The sequence below is a fragment of the Carlito syrichta genome, unplaced genomic scaffold (assembly GCF_000164805.1).
Source record: "Carlito syrichta isolate Samal-C Ts95f unplaced genomic scaffold, Tarsius_syrichta-2.0.1 Scaffold302623, whole genome shotgun sequence".
NCBI classification, from domain to species: domain Eukaryota; kingdom Metazoa; phylum Chordata; class Mammalia; order Primates; family Tarsiidae; genus Carlito; species Carlito syrichta.
In genome coordinates, this window is record NW_007246719.1 from 1,181,783 (window position 1) to 1,201,305 (window position 19,523).

Here is a 19,523-nt window from a genome sequence, read left to right on the forward strand (position 1 = left end):
TATCTCTGTTACTCCAAGAAGGGGAAGGAGGTCAGGAATGCACAGGGAAATTAAACTCAAAAGCCATAGGTATAAAGTAGCTACTATTTCTGAACAGTAATGTAAAATAAAAACAGGAAACTCAAGCCGGGCTCGGTGGCTCAGCCTGTCATCCCACGCCTTTGGGAGGCTGAGGTGAGTGGCTTGCCTGAGCCCGCGAGTTCAAGACCCGCCTGGGCAGGCGAGACCTCATCTCCACAATAAATCAAAAAATTAGCCAGGTGTGGTAGCGCGTGCCTGTAATTCCTGCTACTCAGAAGGCTGAGGCGGAAGGACTGCCGGAGCCCAGCAGGTCGAGGCTGCGGTGGCCGGGAGCGGCCACTGCACTCCAGTCTGGGTAACAGAGTGAGACTCCAACTCAAAACAAACAAACAACCAAACAAACAAACAGGAAACTCTTTCGAATTTGAAGAGGCAAGTTTCCCCGACCCTAGTCAGCTAACAAAGTCTATTTCCAACAGGGAACCCCTGGACTCAAGCAGCTGCTCATGAATCTTTAAGAATTCACAGGTGTTTCACATTTCAAGAGTTGTTGAAACATGGAAGATAAGACACTGAGAAGATATTTATCAACACAAATTTATATCAAGATTAACTTTTTCAACCAGCTGGCAAGCAGACTTCTCCCTTTCTTTTTAAAAAAATGAATGGTATGAAACCACATGTTAAAGATGTTTCTATAATAATACCTCGCGTTTATATAGCGCTTTACAATTTTCAAAGTGCTTTCACATGCCATCTCATTTAATCCTCACAACAGCCCTGTGAGGTAGGTAGAGCAGGTATTACTAACCTCATTTCAAGATGAGGAAATTGAGGCAAAGGGAGGCTAAGTGACTTGCCCAAGATCACACAGCTGTTAAGTGGCAGAGCTAGGATCTGGAATCAAGAGTTTTGACTCCTTGTCCAATGCCCTTTCCACTGTACCTTCTGCCTCCAGTTATGAAGAATGAACTGTGTGTATCAAAATCGAAAGCCGAAGTTCATTTCAGTGATGTCATAACAGTAAAGTTAAATGAGAAATACAAGAACAGTAGATCTGATGGTTTTACCCGACATAGTAAAATTGGTGCAAAACCACTTTTGCCTAATTACTTGTAACCTTTTGGTCCAGATACATAAAATATGCAATACTTGCAGCATTTTCCTTTGTTTGTAAATGCAATGCTTTAAAACACATTATAAAGCACCTTAGTAAAAATAGTCTACAGGTAAAAGCACAGAAGAAGTACGGAAATCCTGCCCATACCGCAGCTCACTGATGGAATCATAATACGGAGTCACTGAAATCTCAAGTTTACAGCTTTATGAATAACCCATGGAGAAACAAATACTACCTTTCTTTTCTGATATTAACGTGTGAAAGTCTTAACTAAAACTTTAGACAATCTCAACATTCTTTGAAGTATCTTCCCAATATTAGATACGAGGGAGACGGGAATGAGAAATACTGCTTTGACGCTTTATCTTTTTAAAGTATTAGTCATGGTTTAAATTGATTTTTAACACTAACGATTGCTTTAAAAAAATAAAACCACCTACATAAATATGGGCAAATCCAACTACAGCAGAAACATTTCTTAGCAAACATAATTAAACATTCCAATACATTTCATGAGACATGATTCACAAAACAAAGCACACGCTGCCAAACAGTTATTAACACTATTCAGTAGAGGTGTATAACCCAAACCTTCAGCGAGGGCGGAAGTGGCAAATGGATTCATCTTCATTCATGTTTAGTTGAAAAACGCTTTATCAAAAACAAGGGTTTCAGAACCCTTTGTAAAATTGTATTTAGCCTTTTAATTATACCTGCCATGTGCTTATTTTAGGTGATGTACAGGTTTTTTCCCCAGGCGGGAGGTTATAACTCTCACCAAAATTTACAGAAAATGCCTGAAACTTAAATTTCTTAAAACGCTGACATACCAGCCAGTATCTACTTCCTTGACATTATTGTCTCTGTTCCAATTTGGCTCGATAGAAATTGTCATGTACCTCTATCAGCAATCCAGGTTGTGGAGCTGAAAACGAAGGTGAAGAAAGGGTCAGTTTTAGTTCAAGAATATAACAGTCACATCTTATACTCAGTTTGATTTAGGGTAAATCTTTTCATAAAAAAAGTTTTGTGCAAGGATGTAGAGGTCTCCGTCCTTTTCTCGAACTGCATGGGCTCTGATGAACTGGAACTGCTCGAGTGCAAAGTCATAGAACTCATTTTCCATCTTCCAGATGTCAGACTGCTGCAGTTTAGCAATGGTTTGTTTAGTGGGGAGTTTCTTCTCTGTGGTTTTTCTAAGATGAGATTTCTTTCCTACTTACAAAGGAAAAAAAAGAAGGTAAATAATTCTTGGAGAACACACAAAAGATCAATACATCTTTATTTGAAGAGATGGTTTCATTTAATATGACACACTGAAGAACAAGTAGCATAACTGTCTTGTATTAATATAATTCAGGAAAAAAATGGAGCCCTAATCATACTACACCTGTGATTTATTCCTTTAGCATATAAATCTTTAACCTGTTAAAAACTTAATAAATGTCAAATAGTAAATATGAGAACTGCCACTCAGTCAAGTGTAGACTGTCACCTCACATGCTATATTTTCAAGTGCTTGATGCACTGGGACTGGTTTAAACATTGATAGATATCTATTGCCAAACTTCTTTCTATATTCTGATAACCTATATTCTCTATGATTTTGTGTTAGATTGTGTTAGAAGTTAGGGCATATGCTAGACTCTAGGAAAAGAATTCCTATGACTGCATCTTATTATTTTTTTTCTTTTTTCTTTTTTTTTTTTTTGAGTTGGAGTCTCACTTCGTCACCCAGGCTGGAGTGCAGTAGCACACTTACAGCCACCCCAGTGTCGACCTGCTGGACTCCGGCGAGCCTTCTGCCTCAGCCTTCCAAGTAGCCGAAACTACAGGTGCGTGCTACCACGCCCAGCTAATTTTTTTTTTATTTATTGTAGAGATGAGGTCTCGCCAAGTTGCTGGGGTGGGTCTTGAACCCACGGGCTCAGGCAATCCACTCGCCTCAGCCTCCCAAAGTGCTGGGATTACAGGCTAATCAAACAACAGAAAAAAAAGTCATAATTAGATTGGACCAGCATGGTCACTTTTTGATATATAACACGGCCGGGCCACTGAAGCACCCATTTAGGCACTCTGACAAGCACAGCACGTGATGACTGTATTAGTGCGATTTGGGCCCACTATCCCACTTCTGCTTTAAAATGGCAGCAGGCAGAACAAAGACATCAGCCTAGCGTTTGCTATCTGGCATTACTGATATAGTACTGATACATTATACATTTTTTTTTTAAATCAGCCATTTATTTATTTAATTTTTTAATCAATATTTTTTATTATGATGTTGTGGGGTACAGTTAAGGGTTTGGTATACAAATACGTTTCATTCAGGCACCCTATTGATAAGAGGTGTTTTCCCATCCCCAGACAGATATTTGCTACCGTTGATCCCATCTCCCTCACCCCCATAGTTTCCTAAGGCCAGTTCTGTAGTTTGTATTGCTACACTATTCCTACAGTGCCTTCTAATTCTCACCTAATGCACACTTACTCACTAAAAAATGATTTAATGAACATTGTATCCGTGCCAGGCACTATTTTGTGTTGAAAACGGTGAGCAGAAACATACAATGTACCTGTCCTTCTGGAGCTATTTGTTGTATTTTACTGAAGAAACTTCAAGTCACATTTATTTTACAAATGGTAAACAAAAAAAGTTAATGATAGCTTTAAAAGGAAACCCTTGGCCGGGTACAGTGGCTCATGTCTGTCATCTCAGCACTTTGGGTGGCTGAGGTGGGAGGAATGCTTGAGTCCAGGAATTCAAGATCAGCCTAAGGCAGCATTGAGACCTCATTTCTACACAAAATCAAAACATGAGCTGGGCATGGCGGCACACACCTATAGCCCCAGCTACTCAGGAAGCTGAGGAGGGTAGATCCATTCAGCCCAGTAGTTCAAGGCTGCCCTGAGCTGCGACCGTGCCACTGGACTCCAGGATGGGTGACAGAGTGAGACTCTGGCTCAAAAACTAACTAAATAAATAAACAAATAAATAAACATAAAAGTAAACCCTTCATTTATATACCTGTACGATAGAGTTCTGTAGCTCCCCTGAAAAAGCGGGGCAAAGCTGCCTCCAATAACATGATAAAATCTTCAAGCTCTTCAGTAACTCCCACCAGAAAATATTCATTGATTAGGTTATACTTGGCTTGATCCATAGCCCACCTGCTTCCCACATTCCTGAAACCAAAGAAAAAGAATTCAAAACATGGCTCTGAAATCTGCTATTTCTGATACCTCTGACATTTCTGATACCTCTGACACTGTATATTATGAAATAGATAAACACACATACATTCAAAGCCTCAATGCCCTGTGATTAACATCTTCTGGGACACAGCTGTTCTAAATTTCCTTTGTTTCTACCCTGTTTCTGCTCAACTAGCAGTGCTAATTCAGAGTTTACTAGAGGACTCTGATATGAGCAAAGTTTGGTTTGAGGGCACTTAAAAATATGTGTGTTTAATACGTGTTTGTATACACACACATATATGCATATTTATTTATGTTACACATACAGCACATTCCTGCCATATGATTTAGTGTGTGTTTAATTTTTTTAAACTACCCTAAACTTTATTCATTTTAAGAACTCTCTAGTAAGGTGTCAACAACTTCTGTTCAGTGCTTACCTTAATTTTTGAGTTTAGGGCTTTTTTGTGTGAGCTTAGTGTTCCTGAAATTTCGGAGGAACAGAAAATAGATAAAAATTGGTTCTGCTAAGAATCTTTTATTTTTATTTACATTGTCAGCTAATGTTGTTAACAGGGATGGTCCCTAAAAACTATACTTTTAGGTTCCTTTTAGCGGTAAGCTTTCCTTAATCCTAATTCTAGCTCTGTCTTTAAGTAGCAACGTGATCTTGAGTGGGTGGCTTCACTTTTCTAAAGTCAGTACTCTCAGCTACTAAAGGGGAATGTGGGGAAGAAGCAGTGACTAGCTGATTCTAAGATCCCCCCCCAGTTTTGTGAATCTACGAAACATACTAAAGAAGTTCAATTGAAATCTCCTTTAAAATGCACAGTAGAGTAATATGTTTTCATGTTCTAAGGCAGGGGTTAGCAAAACTTTTTTATAAAGGGCCATTTAGGCTTTGCAGACCATATGGTTTAGGACACAATTACTCAACTTTGCTGTTGTAGCATGAAAACAGCCATAAGCAATAAATAAAAAATATACAGGCTATGTTCTAATAAAACTTTATTTACAAAAGCAGATGATGAGAAAAATTTAGTCTGCAGACTATAGTTTGCCAGTCCATTCTAAGGAAATGATTAAAAACTGAGAATGCATTCTTCCTAGGATTCCAATTCTTCTTATGCTATTGTGAGGTTTTGACATAATCTATTGAGTACGTCCTTAAGCTTCACAGTAATGTAATAATATATCTTAAATAACGAAGAAATTCCTTGCATTTCTCATTATGGCTTAAGAAACTAACTTTGAATGTGTTCCTTTATTTTCTACTTTTTCTATTAAAATGATTGAACAGAACAAATAAACATGTACAATTATTTTTTAGAAAATAAAAGTTCAGCACATTCTGAGGAAATTATTTATCAAAGATCAAATATCTTTAATTTTCACCTCACATTTATTAACAGACTAAACCACAACCATAATCTTGCCTTATCTTAAAGTCAAAATCAGTTTAATAGTAAAACCAGGTGAATAATTTACCCACCAAAACTTTTTTGATTTAACATGAATGGCTAAAACAGTAAGCTTAGGACAAAATAAAGTTATGACCCCTGCTCCTTAATTAAGAGCTCTGCCAGAATACAGCAAAACACCAAAAACAAACAAAAAATTTAAAATTAGCATCTGAGAAAACAATACAAGGATATGGCAAATATTATGTATAAGAAATCTTTTAAATGCATTTCAAGGTAACCACAAAACTAGATATTACTTAATTATTCTGGGTCTGGTCTTCCACTGATTTCCCTATAGCCAGTCCTTGTGAAGCACAGATCAGAGTGCTCAAAGAAAGATCATTAACTTCAGCCAGCTGTATCTCCCTACCAGCATTCCGAGCTGTGGCCACAGAAGAATGGGATTTGGAGCCAGAGCTTCTCCGGAGCACAGTCTGAGCCACCCTCAGCTACACATTCATCAAAGGTCTGGAACAAAGACAAAGCAGTACAGGTGAGCATAAACCCAAGTCTCACCTATCAAACAGCTTAATGTGGTAAGTTATTACTTAAGTGGGTGAGAGTCAGTGAGACAAGATAGTCAGGTGAAAGGGACAGACAGGCTACAAAAGCATACTTGAGATACTGAGAAAAGTTAAACATTAATTTTACTCACAACTTTGTTTTATGCTAATGTTTATAAGAATTTTTTTTTTTTTTTGAGTCTCACTTTGTTGTCCAGACTGGAGTGCAGTGGCCACTCCCGGCCACCGCAGCCTCGACCTGCTGGGCTCCGGCGATCCTTCCGCCTCAGCCTTCCGAGTAGCCAGAATTACAGGTGCGTGCTACCACGCCCAGCTGATTTTTTGATTTTATTGTAGAGATGAGGTCTCACCTGCCCAGGCAGGTCTCAAACCCGCGGGCTCAGACAATCCACTCACCTCAGCCTCCCTAAGGCGCGCGATTACAGGCTGAGCCACCGAGCCCCACATTATAAGAATTCTTTTACTAAGTGAATGGGAATCCCCCCAGAGAGTAATTGTCCTTAAGAACAAGTAGTTGTTTATGCTGAATTTGTATATTTACATTTTCTTACAAGTGGAGATTATTTGAGGCGATGTAACATAGAGATACCAGGGAACAAACTTGGGAGGTGTGGTTGTTGCAGTGACACATCTACAAATACCACCTGTTATTTCTTCAAAGAGGAAGTTTGAAAGAGCAGAGAATGCTTGTCTGAGTCAGGGTTCCCAAGTTTCTAGAACCAGGTTTGACCCTATTTTAGTTTATTTTTTGAGTTGGAGTCTCACTCCGTCGCCCAGGCTGGAGTACAGTGGCATGCTCACGGCCACCCCAGCGTCGACCAGCTGGGCTCAGGCGGTCTTTTCACGTCAGTCTTCCAAGAAGCCAGAACTACAGATGTGCACTACCACACATGGCTAGTTTTTTTATTTATTGTAGAGGTGAGGCCTCGCCAAGTTGCTCAGGCTGTTCTCGAACCCATGGGCTCAAGCAATCCTCTCACCTGGGCCTCCCCAAAGTGCTGGAATTACAGACTTGAGCCACCATGCCCAGCCGACTCTATTTTAAGTCTTTAAGAGCTCCAGGCCATACTTTTCTAATCTGATATACTCAGAGGGCCCTTTCAACCAAAACTCTACAAGAATAGGGCTAAAAATCCTTAGACTTGGCTGTGGGTGGAGCTGCAGTAGAATGATTCTCATTATTCTGGCAATCCTCAAGAGGCAGCAGCCAATTGCAACACATAATTTATTTGCGCATTTCTTTTATAGATGATCTTCTCCACAATATAGTGAAGATACATGATTTGGGCTTGAATCCAAACCCAGAAAACTTAAGCTTTTTATTGCTTTCCTCATCTAAAAAACGAGGACATAATCTTACCTTGAGGAACAAATAAGACCATAAATGTAAAAGAATCTACCATAATAACTGGCTCCCAGTAGGCATTCAATAAATGAGATGTGTTTACGTCTGTGTCTGTCTCCTCCCCTTTCCTTCCTAATAGTCAGATACAATGTTTTGTTGGTTCTTGTTTTCCTTGACGTTCATAGCATCAGCCCCATTCTCTCCTGAAAAAAAATCTCTCGTTCGCTATGCCATTAATACATTCTTTTATATTTCTTTGAACATTCCCCTTTTTGGCTTCTTTTCTTGGTTCTCTGCACCTTTTTGAATATACTATCATCACCTTCTTTGAAAGCAAATTTTGATCCTTCTACCAAGTATGGCAATTCATCTCAGCTGTCTTCTTTTTTTCCACTCCCTTCCTTAGTCCACTTATTTGGCTTAATTTATAATTTCTAGGCAAAAGACTTCCAAGTCTGTTACCCTAGATCTATCATCTCTCTCCAAATGCCTACTGCATATTTTTATTTGAATTTCCAGTGTTATACTCAATATTCCTGGCAATAGGATTATATTGCCCTTTGTAACTCAGACTCAAGATTCTTGGACATTTCTTTCTTTTTTTTTTTTTTTTTTGAGTTGGAGTCTCACTCCATTGCCCAGGCTGGAGTGTAGTGGCATGCTCACAGTCACCCCAGCGTCGACCTGCTGGTCTAAGGCGATCCTTCTGCCTTAGCCTTCCAAGTAGCTGGAACTACAGGCACACACTACCATGCTCAGCTAATTTTTTTATTTATTGTAGAGACAAGGTTTCGTCAAGTTGCCCAGGCTGTTCTCGAACCCGTGGGCTCAAGCAATCCCCTCACCTCAGCCTCCCAAAGTGCTGTGATTATAGGGTTTGAGCCACCGTGCCCAGCCAGGTCACTTCTTTTTTCTTTTTTTTGAGTTGGAGTCTCACTCCATCGTCCAGGCTGGAGTGCAGTGGCATGCTCACGGACACCCCAGCGTCGACCTGCTGAGCTCCGGCGATCCTTCCACCTCAGCCTTCCAAGTAGTGGGAACTACAGGCATGTGCTACCATGCCCGGCTAATTTTTTAAAAATTTATTGTAGAGATGAGGGCTCAACAAGTTGCCCAGGCGGGTCTCGAACCTGCAGGCTCAGGCAATCCACTCACCTCGGCCTCCCAAAGTGCTGGGATTACAGGCTGAGCCACCGAGCCCGGCCCAGAACATTTCTTACTCTGTCTTCTTCTTAGCTCAAATCTTGGAGGTAATGTCTTTCCAATCCACCTTTTCTTTTTCAATCCTTACGTCCATCAGGAGCTCACAATTTCATATCTTGATTCTTACAACAGCTTCCTCATTGGACTTCCTTCTTCCTCTTCCTTCTAATCTGCTCTGTACAGTTATTGGATTACCCTAAGTACTTACTTCTAACATCCTCTGCTCAGAAAACTTCAACGGCTTCCAATACTTAAATAAAACAAAACTCTATATCCTGAGCTTTTAGGAATGCTTCATAATCTGACCTCAATGTACCAGACTAGCCCAACCTCTATGCATAACCTCCACCTTTACCAGATTAATCTTCTGTTCTGCTGCTTCTCAAGCATGTCGTGGTGGGCTAGGCACCTTGTTAAACACTGGGGAAACAAAGATGAATGAAATGTATGCTTCAAGAAGTGTACCACATTTTGGAGAAGTCAGTGTGTAAACAGATGGTCCAAATACCCTAAAATAAATGCTTAAAAATAAAGATTTGAATAAAGTGCTCTGGGAGCCCTAAAAAGGTGGTTACTAACTCTGCCTGAAGGTATCAGAAAAGACTGTGGAAGAGGTAATTTTTAAGCTGGATCTTAAAGGTGGACAAAGAGTTGTCCAGAGTAAAGGAAAGGCATTTTAAATACAGAAAATAACAAATGTACAAAATAGTAGGTTTGGAGGATGGTGACATTTCACATGACTGAAGCACTGGGTGCCTGGAGGAAAATTAGGCAGGAGAGGCAGGAGAGGTAGGTTTCGGGTCATATCCAACTGTGTCTTCAATGTCTTGGATAATCTGTGAACAATGAAGTTACCATATAATGGGGTACCTTCAGAAAAGTGACAAATTAGTTTAGATTCTTAGAAAAATAACTCTAGTAATAAAATGAAATGTGGCTGAGTGGTGGCTCACACCTGTAATCCCAGCGTTTTGGGAGTCCAAGGCAAAGGGATCAGTTAAGGCCAGGAGTTTGAGACCAGCCTGGGCAATACAGTGAGGTCCTGTCTCTACAAAAAAATTTAAAAATAATAATTAGCCAGGTGATGTGGCATGTGACTGTAGTCCCACTTTCTCAGGAGGCTTAAGTGGGAGGAATGTGTGAGCCCAGGAGTTCAAGGCTGCAGTAAGATAAGACTGTGACAGAGAGAGAGGGAGAGGGAGAGAGAGAGAGAGAGAAAGAGAGAGAGAGAGAGAGAGAGAGAGAGAGAGACAGAAAATGTGAAATAAAATGGAAGACAATCCAAATCTGAACCTGATAAGAACTTTGTTAAGTCATTATTCTCTCTGCCTGAAAAACAGCTGCTTTAGCAAAAGTGTACCTAAGCTGATGATCACAAATATAAACTGCCATAATCAAGACTAAGAATATACAAAAATACAAGTCAATGAATATTCACAATAGTCTCAGAAATTGGTTAACAGAACAAAAATAAAACAAATATTCAGCCCTGGAACAGAAGTAAAATATTTTCTAAAACCACAAAAAATCATGTATATTACAAGGTATCAACTGTGTAAGTAGTCCCCCTTTTGTTTCTTTATACCTATGGGTTCTTTTCAAAACCTCCACAATAAGCAAGTAATACATTTATAATCAATAAAAAGTGTAACAAGTATATTTTTCACTGCATTTCATAAACAATTAGAATATCACCTTTTTGTCTCCTTGTTTTCGTCTCCTTAACCCTGGTCTATAGTCATCTCCAAATCTCAGAAAGTAATAGTAAGAAACTAGTCTCTCAATAGGATCCCTTATGACATTAATGTAAATTGGTTTCTTCTTCACACCAAATCTGAAATAAAACAAGATTTAAAAAGTGAAATCAATACTTTTATTCTGTTTAGGGGTATCCTGAAGTTGTATGTAGAAGTCTAAGTATTGTCTCTATACAAAACGAAGATCAAAAGTTAATTTAAATAATTTGAATATATGAAGATTGAGAAATATTTTGTGACTATTTACATCACAATAAGGTAAACAAGAAGAATGTAAAAATTATGGCTAAAGATAAAGGAAAGAAAGTAAATATGTACAAAAAAAATTTTAGGCTTTACTGGCGATACTTACATAAAACATTTAAATTTCTAGGTCTTTATTAGATTTCAAGTTCAAGTAGGCAATTCCTTCTCAAATTAGTATACACTATTACTAATAAAATTACTAGGAAAGCATTTAGCATCTATAATTTTTAAATGAACTTATAAAAAGTGCCTTATCGCATTCCATAATCAACAATCTGATGCTACAAAAAGAGTTTCAAATCTGCATTAACTATGTAGCAGTGATTTCTCATTTTCAGTTCCCCAAACTAGGTAACCATGTTCAATGGATATAGCATTAGTCAACACAAGTATGACAAGACAGTGATGAAAGACATTAGATTTTCAGCATTATTTCCTTAGGGAGTAATAATGAGTTGAAGAGACATGGGACACTTTTACTTTAGTAATAGTATTACTATTAATACTATGGATTACTATTACTATTACTCCATTCAAAAAATACTTTGCAGACCCTAGAATTGTCCAATAGCTCCCTGTTATAATATTCTCTCCAGTTCCTGTCTTGAAATATTAGTTATCTTGATTCTTCCATTATCCTTCATTTAATAAAATTACTGAGTCCTTTGATTTTTCTGATACGTTTTCTCACGGGCATGACCTGTCTGCATCATTCTCTCTCTTTACCACTACCTTCTTCCTCAGCTCCTTGCTTAGATTATTACAATAATCTAGTAGTTTCTCTTGCATCCAGTCTCTCCCCCTTTCAATCTACCCTCCTTACCAATGGTCTACTGATGTTCCTAAGACACCATTTGTTAAATCACTCTTAGAAATCTGCAATAACTTACGGATTAGCTGATATCAGACCCAAACTCCCCTGGTTGTCTTATGGTTTCTTTGCCTTATGTCTTGGGTACTACGTTATTCACCTAAGTTTTTCTTTACCCCTCTTCAAACGAGAAACCATCTATCTGTTATAGTTAAATCAGCCTCTTCTACCTCCTCCCATATAGATATACTTACTCCTATTTCTCCTTATATTCCTTTGTTTAGTCTGTCTTCTTTGATTGGAATGCCATTCTCATTTTTCTTTACTTTGTTTTCCTCTATTAATTTATTCAAAAAAATACTTTTGGTGTCCCCGATATATGCCAGGCCCTATTCTAGACACTAGGGATACAGCAGTGAAGAAAGACACAGAATTCTTTGTCCTTCCTTCTAGACTAACCTTCTACTTGGGGAAGATAGACAATAAACAAATAAGTAAACACGAGGGGGGATCCCCCCAAAAAACTGGAATTATTTTCTGGAGGGCAGGCCCCTTGTAGTACAGGCTTCCCCCACTAGGAACCCATTGGCATCAGTGTAGCAGCTAGTGTTGTTGTGAGAGGCTGCATTTGGCCTCAGTGAATTCTGTTATTTTTTTGTAGATTATTTCAACACATTTGGCCATTTCATGATGGGTGATTTATGAGCACACCTGCCCACACTGTGCCAAGTGTTTGGCATTTTGACTCAAACCAGCATGACCCCCATGGCCTACCTTCCCTATTCATCCAATCTTGCCCCAACAACTTTTTTTTGTTTCCCGTAATGAAAAAAGTCCTCAGAGGGAAAGTTTTGCTGATGTGGAAGAGGTGAAACAAAAAACAGGAGAAGCACTAAAAGACATCAAAATTGACAAGCTCAAGAACGGTTCTTGACAGAGTAATTTGTCAAATGGAGAAAACTTTGAAGGTGACTGGGTAAGTTTAAACATGTAAAAACAATACACAATTTTTAATAAATAATTTTGAGTTGTTTTGGGACCCCCCTCATGTGTCAGATAGTAAAAGAATGACAAAAATAAAGCAGTGAAGGGGACTAGAGAGTGCCAGGGGAGGTGAGGGAGAGTACAATTCAAAACAGTGTTTTGGGGGAAAGCATCACTTTATTATGTAATGAGGAAGGAGCCATAGCAGATATCTGAAAGCGCTGTAGGAAGATGGGACTTCTAGGAAGGAGGCCCTGAAGCAGCTAGATGCCAGGCCTTTTGAGGAATAGTAAAGAGGTCAATCTGGCTGCAGAATCACAGAGAGGACAGTAACAGGATGAGAGCAGAGAGGTGGGGGTGAGGTAGAGTGAGTACAGGTTGTGTAGCGACCTTATAGGCCATTATAAGCATCAATTTTTACAAAGAGTCAGAAGAAAGGCTACTGTAGGATTTAAGCAGAGAAGTATTAGGACTTATTTTAAAAGGTTATTGGCTGCTGTTTTGGAAAAGCAGAGGGACGATAGCAAAATCTTGTGACATCTCTTCCTGATGACTCTAGCATACAGTTCTATTTGCTTCTGTTTGCCATCTTCTGCACCCACTATCTCCTGCTATCACTGTCAGGCAATTTCACTCTCAGCTTACTCTACTAGTGTTTCCTCTGTGTGTCTTTTCTCCCCAACAGCACTATAAGTCACTTGAGAGTAGGCACAGTACCAATAGTGCATAAAAATGTCTTTTGCAATTTTTAAAAAGAGGAAAACAGTATTGCTGCAAATATGTAGTACTGTTACATCAGGTATTAGAAGTTCCATGAAGGCAGGGACACTTTTTTCTGTTCATGGCTTTATCACTGGTGCTCAGGACTGTGCCCCACGTTGAATATTAATAGAATTAACTTGAACAGGCTGTTGTGAATTAACCACTTACAAAGCCTTTCTGTGGCAGTGTACACTGGTAGTAAGAAAACAAGGAGGCATTAGGAATACATAGTTGCTACCTTAGCTCACCGAGCTGAGAGTCTTGTAACAGGAAGCTACCAGGAAGGGAGAACGCAGGACAATGGGTTAATGATCCCATTCTTAAGACTGGGATTCCCTGGGAGCCCCTCTATCCTCTGCATTATCAGCCACTCCCTGAAGGGCATCTCCACCACTGTGTCCTCCTTTTCCCTAGTCCCTGACATGTGGAGCAGACAGCAGTTCTTGACAGGAAGCAAAGAAAGGGGTATGACACTTCACAAAATCTTCTTGCTGTCCAGGAAATGCCTCTCTGTGGGTTGACTTTGGGTGGCATTTACTATGTATGAAGTATGAGTTTAACGAGATAATCTGTGGATTCAATTGAAAATGGATAAGAACTATTATATGTAATTTAGGGAATGGTTATACAGACACGAAGGCAAGGGATTATAACAGATAATGGGCATGATAATAACAGCATCTGGGACACTCAGCTCATCCTCTTAGAAAACAAAAGCTAACCAAGTTTATTGGCTTAACTCTTTTGCCATAGGTAGTTTATATAGGGGTAAGATTAAGCTCTGTGGTCACAAACTCCACCCTTAATCCTGGTCATTTGAATTGTTCCTCAGAGAAGCTCAGGTGTAAGAGTGAAAGACCCATTTCTACTCAAAGAAAATAAACTATTGTTGACTTGTTAGAATATGATCTTCCCAGGAAAAGAATGTATTTGGTAGAAATCTGCGGATGAAAATCTGAAAGGAAAAAATACAATCTGAGCAGAAGGTTGGTAAGAAGATATTTTAGGAACTTCATTCTTGCCATGTCAGCATACGAAGTATGACAAAGCAAGGAACACAAACTAGGTTAATTTCTTTACTATTATACTCTATAGATAGCTTTTGTAAACAAATAAGCAGTAAAAATGATTAAAAAACGAAGTGCATACTAAAACATTTGTCAATGGGCTAGACAAAGTATCAAGGGAAGATGATGAAGCTGAAAGAGGGCTGAATAGCCTCTGAGAAGCATTATACTTTCAGATTTCTGCTTCATATTATATTTAACATTTCTACTTAAGCATCAGTCTTGCTGGGGACATTTATACCTTGCACATATTTATTCTAGACTCTCTTAGCCCTAAAGGGTTCACAGAAGCCTTCAAATCCTAGTGGCAAGGACCCATTGTCTTGTTTCAAAAAAACTGAACAACCTATTGGTATTTTTTGGTCTCACTGACAATTATGTAGATAAACAATTTTTTTTTTTCGAGTTGAAGTCTGACTCTGTTGCCCAGGCTAGGATGCAGTGGCATGATCACAGCTCACTGCAGTCTCGACTTCCATATGCCTCAGCCTTCCGAGTAGCTGGGACCACAGGTGTACAACACCACACCTGGCTAATTTTGTGAATAGATGATTTTAAAAGACATTTATTTATGTCTTAAAATTGGCATTTGTCTACTATGCATCTATTAGAATGGCTCAGATTAAAAAAAAAAAAAAGAGGGGGTCTAACAATTCCAAATGCTGGTGAGGATATAAAATGATCCAAAAACTTGGGGAAAGAGTTTGCAGTTTGTTTCTTATGGAATTATCATACAATTCAGTGATACCACTTCTAGATTTTTACCCAAGAGAAATTTAAGACACATGCCCATACAACACATATATACAAATGTTTTGGTAGCTTTAGTCACAATCACCAAAAGCTGTAAACAGTTAAATATCAAAACTGATGGGAACGGATTGAAACTGTGGTACATCTAAACAATAGACTACGCCTCAGAAAGAAACTAACCTCTGATATATGCACCAAATTGGATGGATGTCAGAGCATGATGCTAAGTAAAATAAGACAGACTCAAAAGACTTGGTGACTTACAATATAGAAAAGAGTTATTCCAAGATACAACTCTAACGTTTCTTGCTTGGGTGTTGTGACAGATAAAAACATGTAAACTTCCAAGAGAATAATGGAGGCAGAGATAGAGTTTTGTGCAATGCCTAATTAAGAGTTGTGAATAAAGGCCAGCAGAGACTCAGACAGGGAGAAGAATACACCAGTTAAGACAATATGATAACTGAAAGAAGACAGAATTCTGTAAGTCATAATGCTGCTCTGTGTGAGGCACAGAACTAAGTGCTTCATATACATGATCACATGTAATCTTCACCACCACTCCATGAAGTAATTACTTATCCTCATTTAACAAATGGGGAAACTTAAGCTCCAGGATCTGAGGTAATATGGTTGAGAACACAGAACTGGCAAGGAGTCAGAGTAGATAGAATGGTAGATCTGACTTCAGAACTTACTCCTTAGTAATCCACAAAATTAGTGCTGTAGAAAGAGCTAGCAGTGCAAGGTCAATAAAAGGCCGCTTCCAAATATTGCTTGTAATGACTGAAATAATTTTTAAAAGTATTGACAGTATTGTGAAAATGGTGCAGGCTGTAGAAAATCGCACAGACTTCATGTGGTTCAGTAGAGACTTAGGAGGTAAAAAGGACAGTCTCACAGGAATCTATATGCTAACAAATTCTACTGAGGCCTAGAATATTGTCACTTTATTACCCTGTAGGGTATTTCAGACTTTGTGAAGCATTTAGTTATTTGTCTCTTGTCCTGACATAACTGCTTCTTTGTTTATTCACCTCACTTGCTCTGACCATGATAAGAGAGGTAACATGGAGAACCAAACTGACAGCAAATGGAAACGCATTCTCATTTCTGGAGACAACCACAGAGGTATACACTTGATGTGTGATTGAATACAACTGTTCTAACAAAAATTAATTTCAAGTATCTTTCTAAGACAGATGCTGACATATGACTATGAGGTAGCTAGATCATAAAAAAATCACAGCAGAGTCTGATCTAAAACTTAAAAGTAAATCATTTTCTTTTAGCTAATCATTATTCATTATAAAGGATGTTTATTACTGAAAAGGAGTTTTTGAAAGATATGTTCTAATGTTTATCTTTTCTAAAGTTTGAAGAAAATCAAAGCAGGTAAGAAATGCTACTAATAAAAAATGGGGTTTCAGTGAACTCACTAATGTCAAGAATTGCAATTTATTCAACGTTATATGCAGACTAGGACATTTTGAAAATGTTAAATCTACACAGTTTTAAACTGGAAAATTTCTAAATTTATGACATTAAATTATCATATTTACATTATTTTAAAATTGTATTGTATTGTATTGTCCACCAATTAAGAAAACAAAATAGTAACTGAACATGAAAGGAAAAAAGAAAGGAACAAGAATTAGGAAATATGTTTTTTAAAGAAAACAAAGAATAGGATTGAGACAAAAAGGATAGTAGTACAAAAATGTATAAAGAAGATTTTCTGTTATTATTCTAAAGACTTGAGCAGACAGGCAAATATAATGTGTACTTCTTAGTAATCAGTATAAACTAGAATATATTTTTCACTTTTTATTTCTCTATCATATTTCCTGAGTTTCTTGGAGTTTATACTTTTTAAAACATCTCTGCTAAGGCAACCGAAAAACTGTAAATATTTCTTTTGCTAAATTCACCATTTTCTCTTGGAGGCAAGTATTTTAGTCGACTCCACAAAGTACTCTGCAGTCAAGAATATTGTTTTGAAGAACAACGTACAGCTGATCCTTGAACAATATGTTTGAACTGAGTGTCCAGGTATACATAGATTATGTTTCAACCAAACGCAAACACAGAATTTGTGGGATGTGAAACTCACACATATGGAGGACCAACTTTCTAACATAGGGCCAACTGCAGGACTTGAGTATGTGAAGATTTTGGTATACTCAGGTGGTACTGGAACCAATCCCTGATGCATACCAAGGGATGACTGCATCTTAAAAATCGGTAAGGTCATGTTTCTTTCCTCTTCATTACTCATTCATGAAGCAGTATCTATCAAGCTAAAAGATATTTACAAAGATACCAGTTATGTCTACAACAGTTCTTGACTTTTTACATACATCTAAATACATTTCCTCTAGTTGATTTTGTTTAGGTATTTAAGTCTTGTAAAAGCCTATTAGAAATTTTCACAATACTTTTCTCTTCCAATAACATAAGACCCACTATGAAAACACTCAAACCCTCAAAAAATTCATGTCAATATTTAATAAATAAGATTCATATTTTCAAAAAGCCTTATACTTTTCAAATATAAGAACCCCAGCACAAACCAGAGCTTTGTTCTAAGTACAAGACTTTGCCAAAAGCAAAAGCACTCAACATATAATTTTAATAATGAAAACCTAAAGTATTAGAAACCAAGCTGTGTGTGGAAAAAATAAATCATGTAGGTGAAAGGGTAACAAACATTCAATTCAAGGATAATGCAGCCCTGAGGGAAAATATGCATATGAATGAAGTTTATGAAATTGGTTCAATGCCTCTGCAAAGAAAAAATAATTAGTTTATTTTAAAGCTGACTATAAAATGTTTTCAATATTGCAGTATGAATTATTTATAGAAAAATGTACATCTAACTTTAAAGCTACACATATTGAACCACCTTGAGTACTATAGGAGGAACGAGAAACAGAAATATATCATTTTATGTATGCAATATTTGGGTGATTCCCTTTTAATTACACAATTTCCAAAGAATTTAAGATTTATTATCAATCTAAATCAGTAATATTTCATCTACTCTTTTTGTTTTCAAATTTAAGAAGTTAAATTGAGAGTGGAATATCACATTTTAAACTTTACACAAAATGGCTTTGAAAGCTGACATACATGAGGGTGTATTACTTTAAAGTCATAATGGCTCATTTAAAAATGGAATAAATATGTCTAAGCTTAAATAACTAAAAAAATTTCTTATTAGGAAAAACACTGGATTTGAGGTCTTACTATACTAGTACTATGTATATTACAAAAAACCACACATATATATCCATGAGACACGTTTAGAATGACACTTTAATGCATCACAGACCTTAGAGGGAGTCACTTGGTGCTTGAAAATGTGAGTAGGTCTGTAGTTTTCTGAACTTTTCTTGAGAGAATTAAGATAGAAATACCCTGGACCCTACCTCTCCCCCAAAATATGGGCTGAGACTTACTTATCTCCAATTAATGGCAGATTCAAATATAAAATAAAATCATTACTTTTTTAAAAAGTCTCTTAATACATCCTAATTTTAGCTAAAACAAGGGTAGCCCAAGGGAAAGTATACACTTCACTGTGTCTTGGCTGAGAAACAGAAACAGTGGGGCGCAGATGATAACTAAGTGAGGCTTTCTTAGCTTTCTCAGATCTCAGTCAATGGTGTGGTAAGTCATAATCTTATTGGTGTCTAGGTTAAAATTTGAGCTCTCCTGAAATAATGTCATGTTGGTTGTTTAAGAAACATATACATAATAACAAATATGAGAACTGCCAATTTACGAACACTAGAGGGCAGTAAAACACTAGCCGGTATATTCCAATTTCAGAACTAAAAGTGGCAAAGGCAAGTCAGTACATTCTTTTTTTAGAAAATCGTAACAATTTAATGAATTTACTCCCTTTTAGGTTGCTAAAGTACAAAGAATTCCTCACTGTGTCATTTTAGGTGTAACTTACTTTGCAAAATCCAAGTAAGAAACGTGTCCATGATAAAATCCTGGTTTCATCTCTTTCCAGGAAGTTATATTCTTTACAAAGCGCACCTAAAAAGGAAGAACACACTCATGACTTAAGTTCAGCGTAAAGAAAAGGAAACTCGATGACGACAATGTACTTCCAAGTAAGTTAGGAATTTAAAACCACTTATAGCACTTTTACGATGACAGAGTTTGAAACACAGGTTTGGGCTAAGAAAAGTGTAGTGTCATCTGTAACTACCAATTCATCAGAGAACTACTATCGCCACGCTTGGAAAAGAGGGA

The 19,523-nt window shown here is 37.7% G+C and overlaps 1 protein-coding gene across 1 annotated transcript in view; it reads right to left on the reverse strand.

The window, feature by feature from the left end:
* Window positions 1-600: 600 nt before the first annotated feature.
* The window catches only part of HS2ST1 (heparan sulfate 2-O-sulfotransferase 1), a 35,761-nt gene continuing 16,838 nt past the window's right edge, over window positions 601-19,523 (reverse strand). The window contains exons 3-7 of the mRNA XM_008057043.1: window positions 19,219-19,304; window positions 10,570-10,708; window positions 6,173-6,270; window positions 4,170-4,327; window positions 601-2,356 (exon numbers count right to left, since the gene is read on the reverse strand). Of these exons, the coding sequence (XP_008055234.1) occupies window positions 2,130-2,356; window positions 4,170-4,327; window positions 6,173-6,270; window positions 10,570-10,708; window positions 19,219-19,304 (708 nt within the window). The 3' untranslated portion in view covers window positions 601-2,129. The remainder of the gene's footprint in view (window positions 2,357-4,169; window positions 4,328-6,172; window positions 6,271-10,569; window positions 10,709-19,218; window positions 19,305-19,523) is intronic.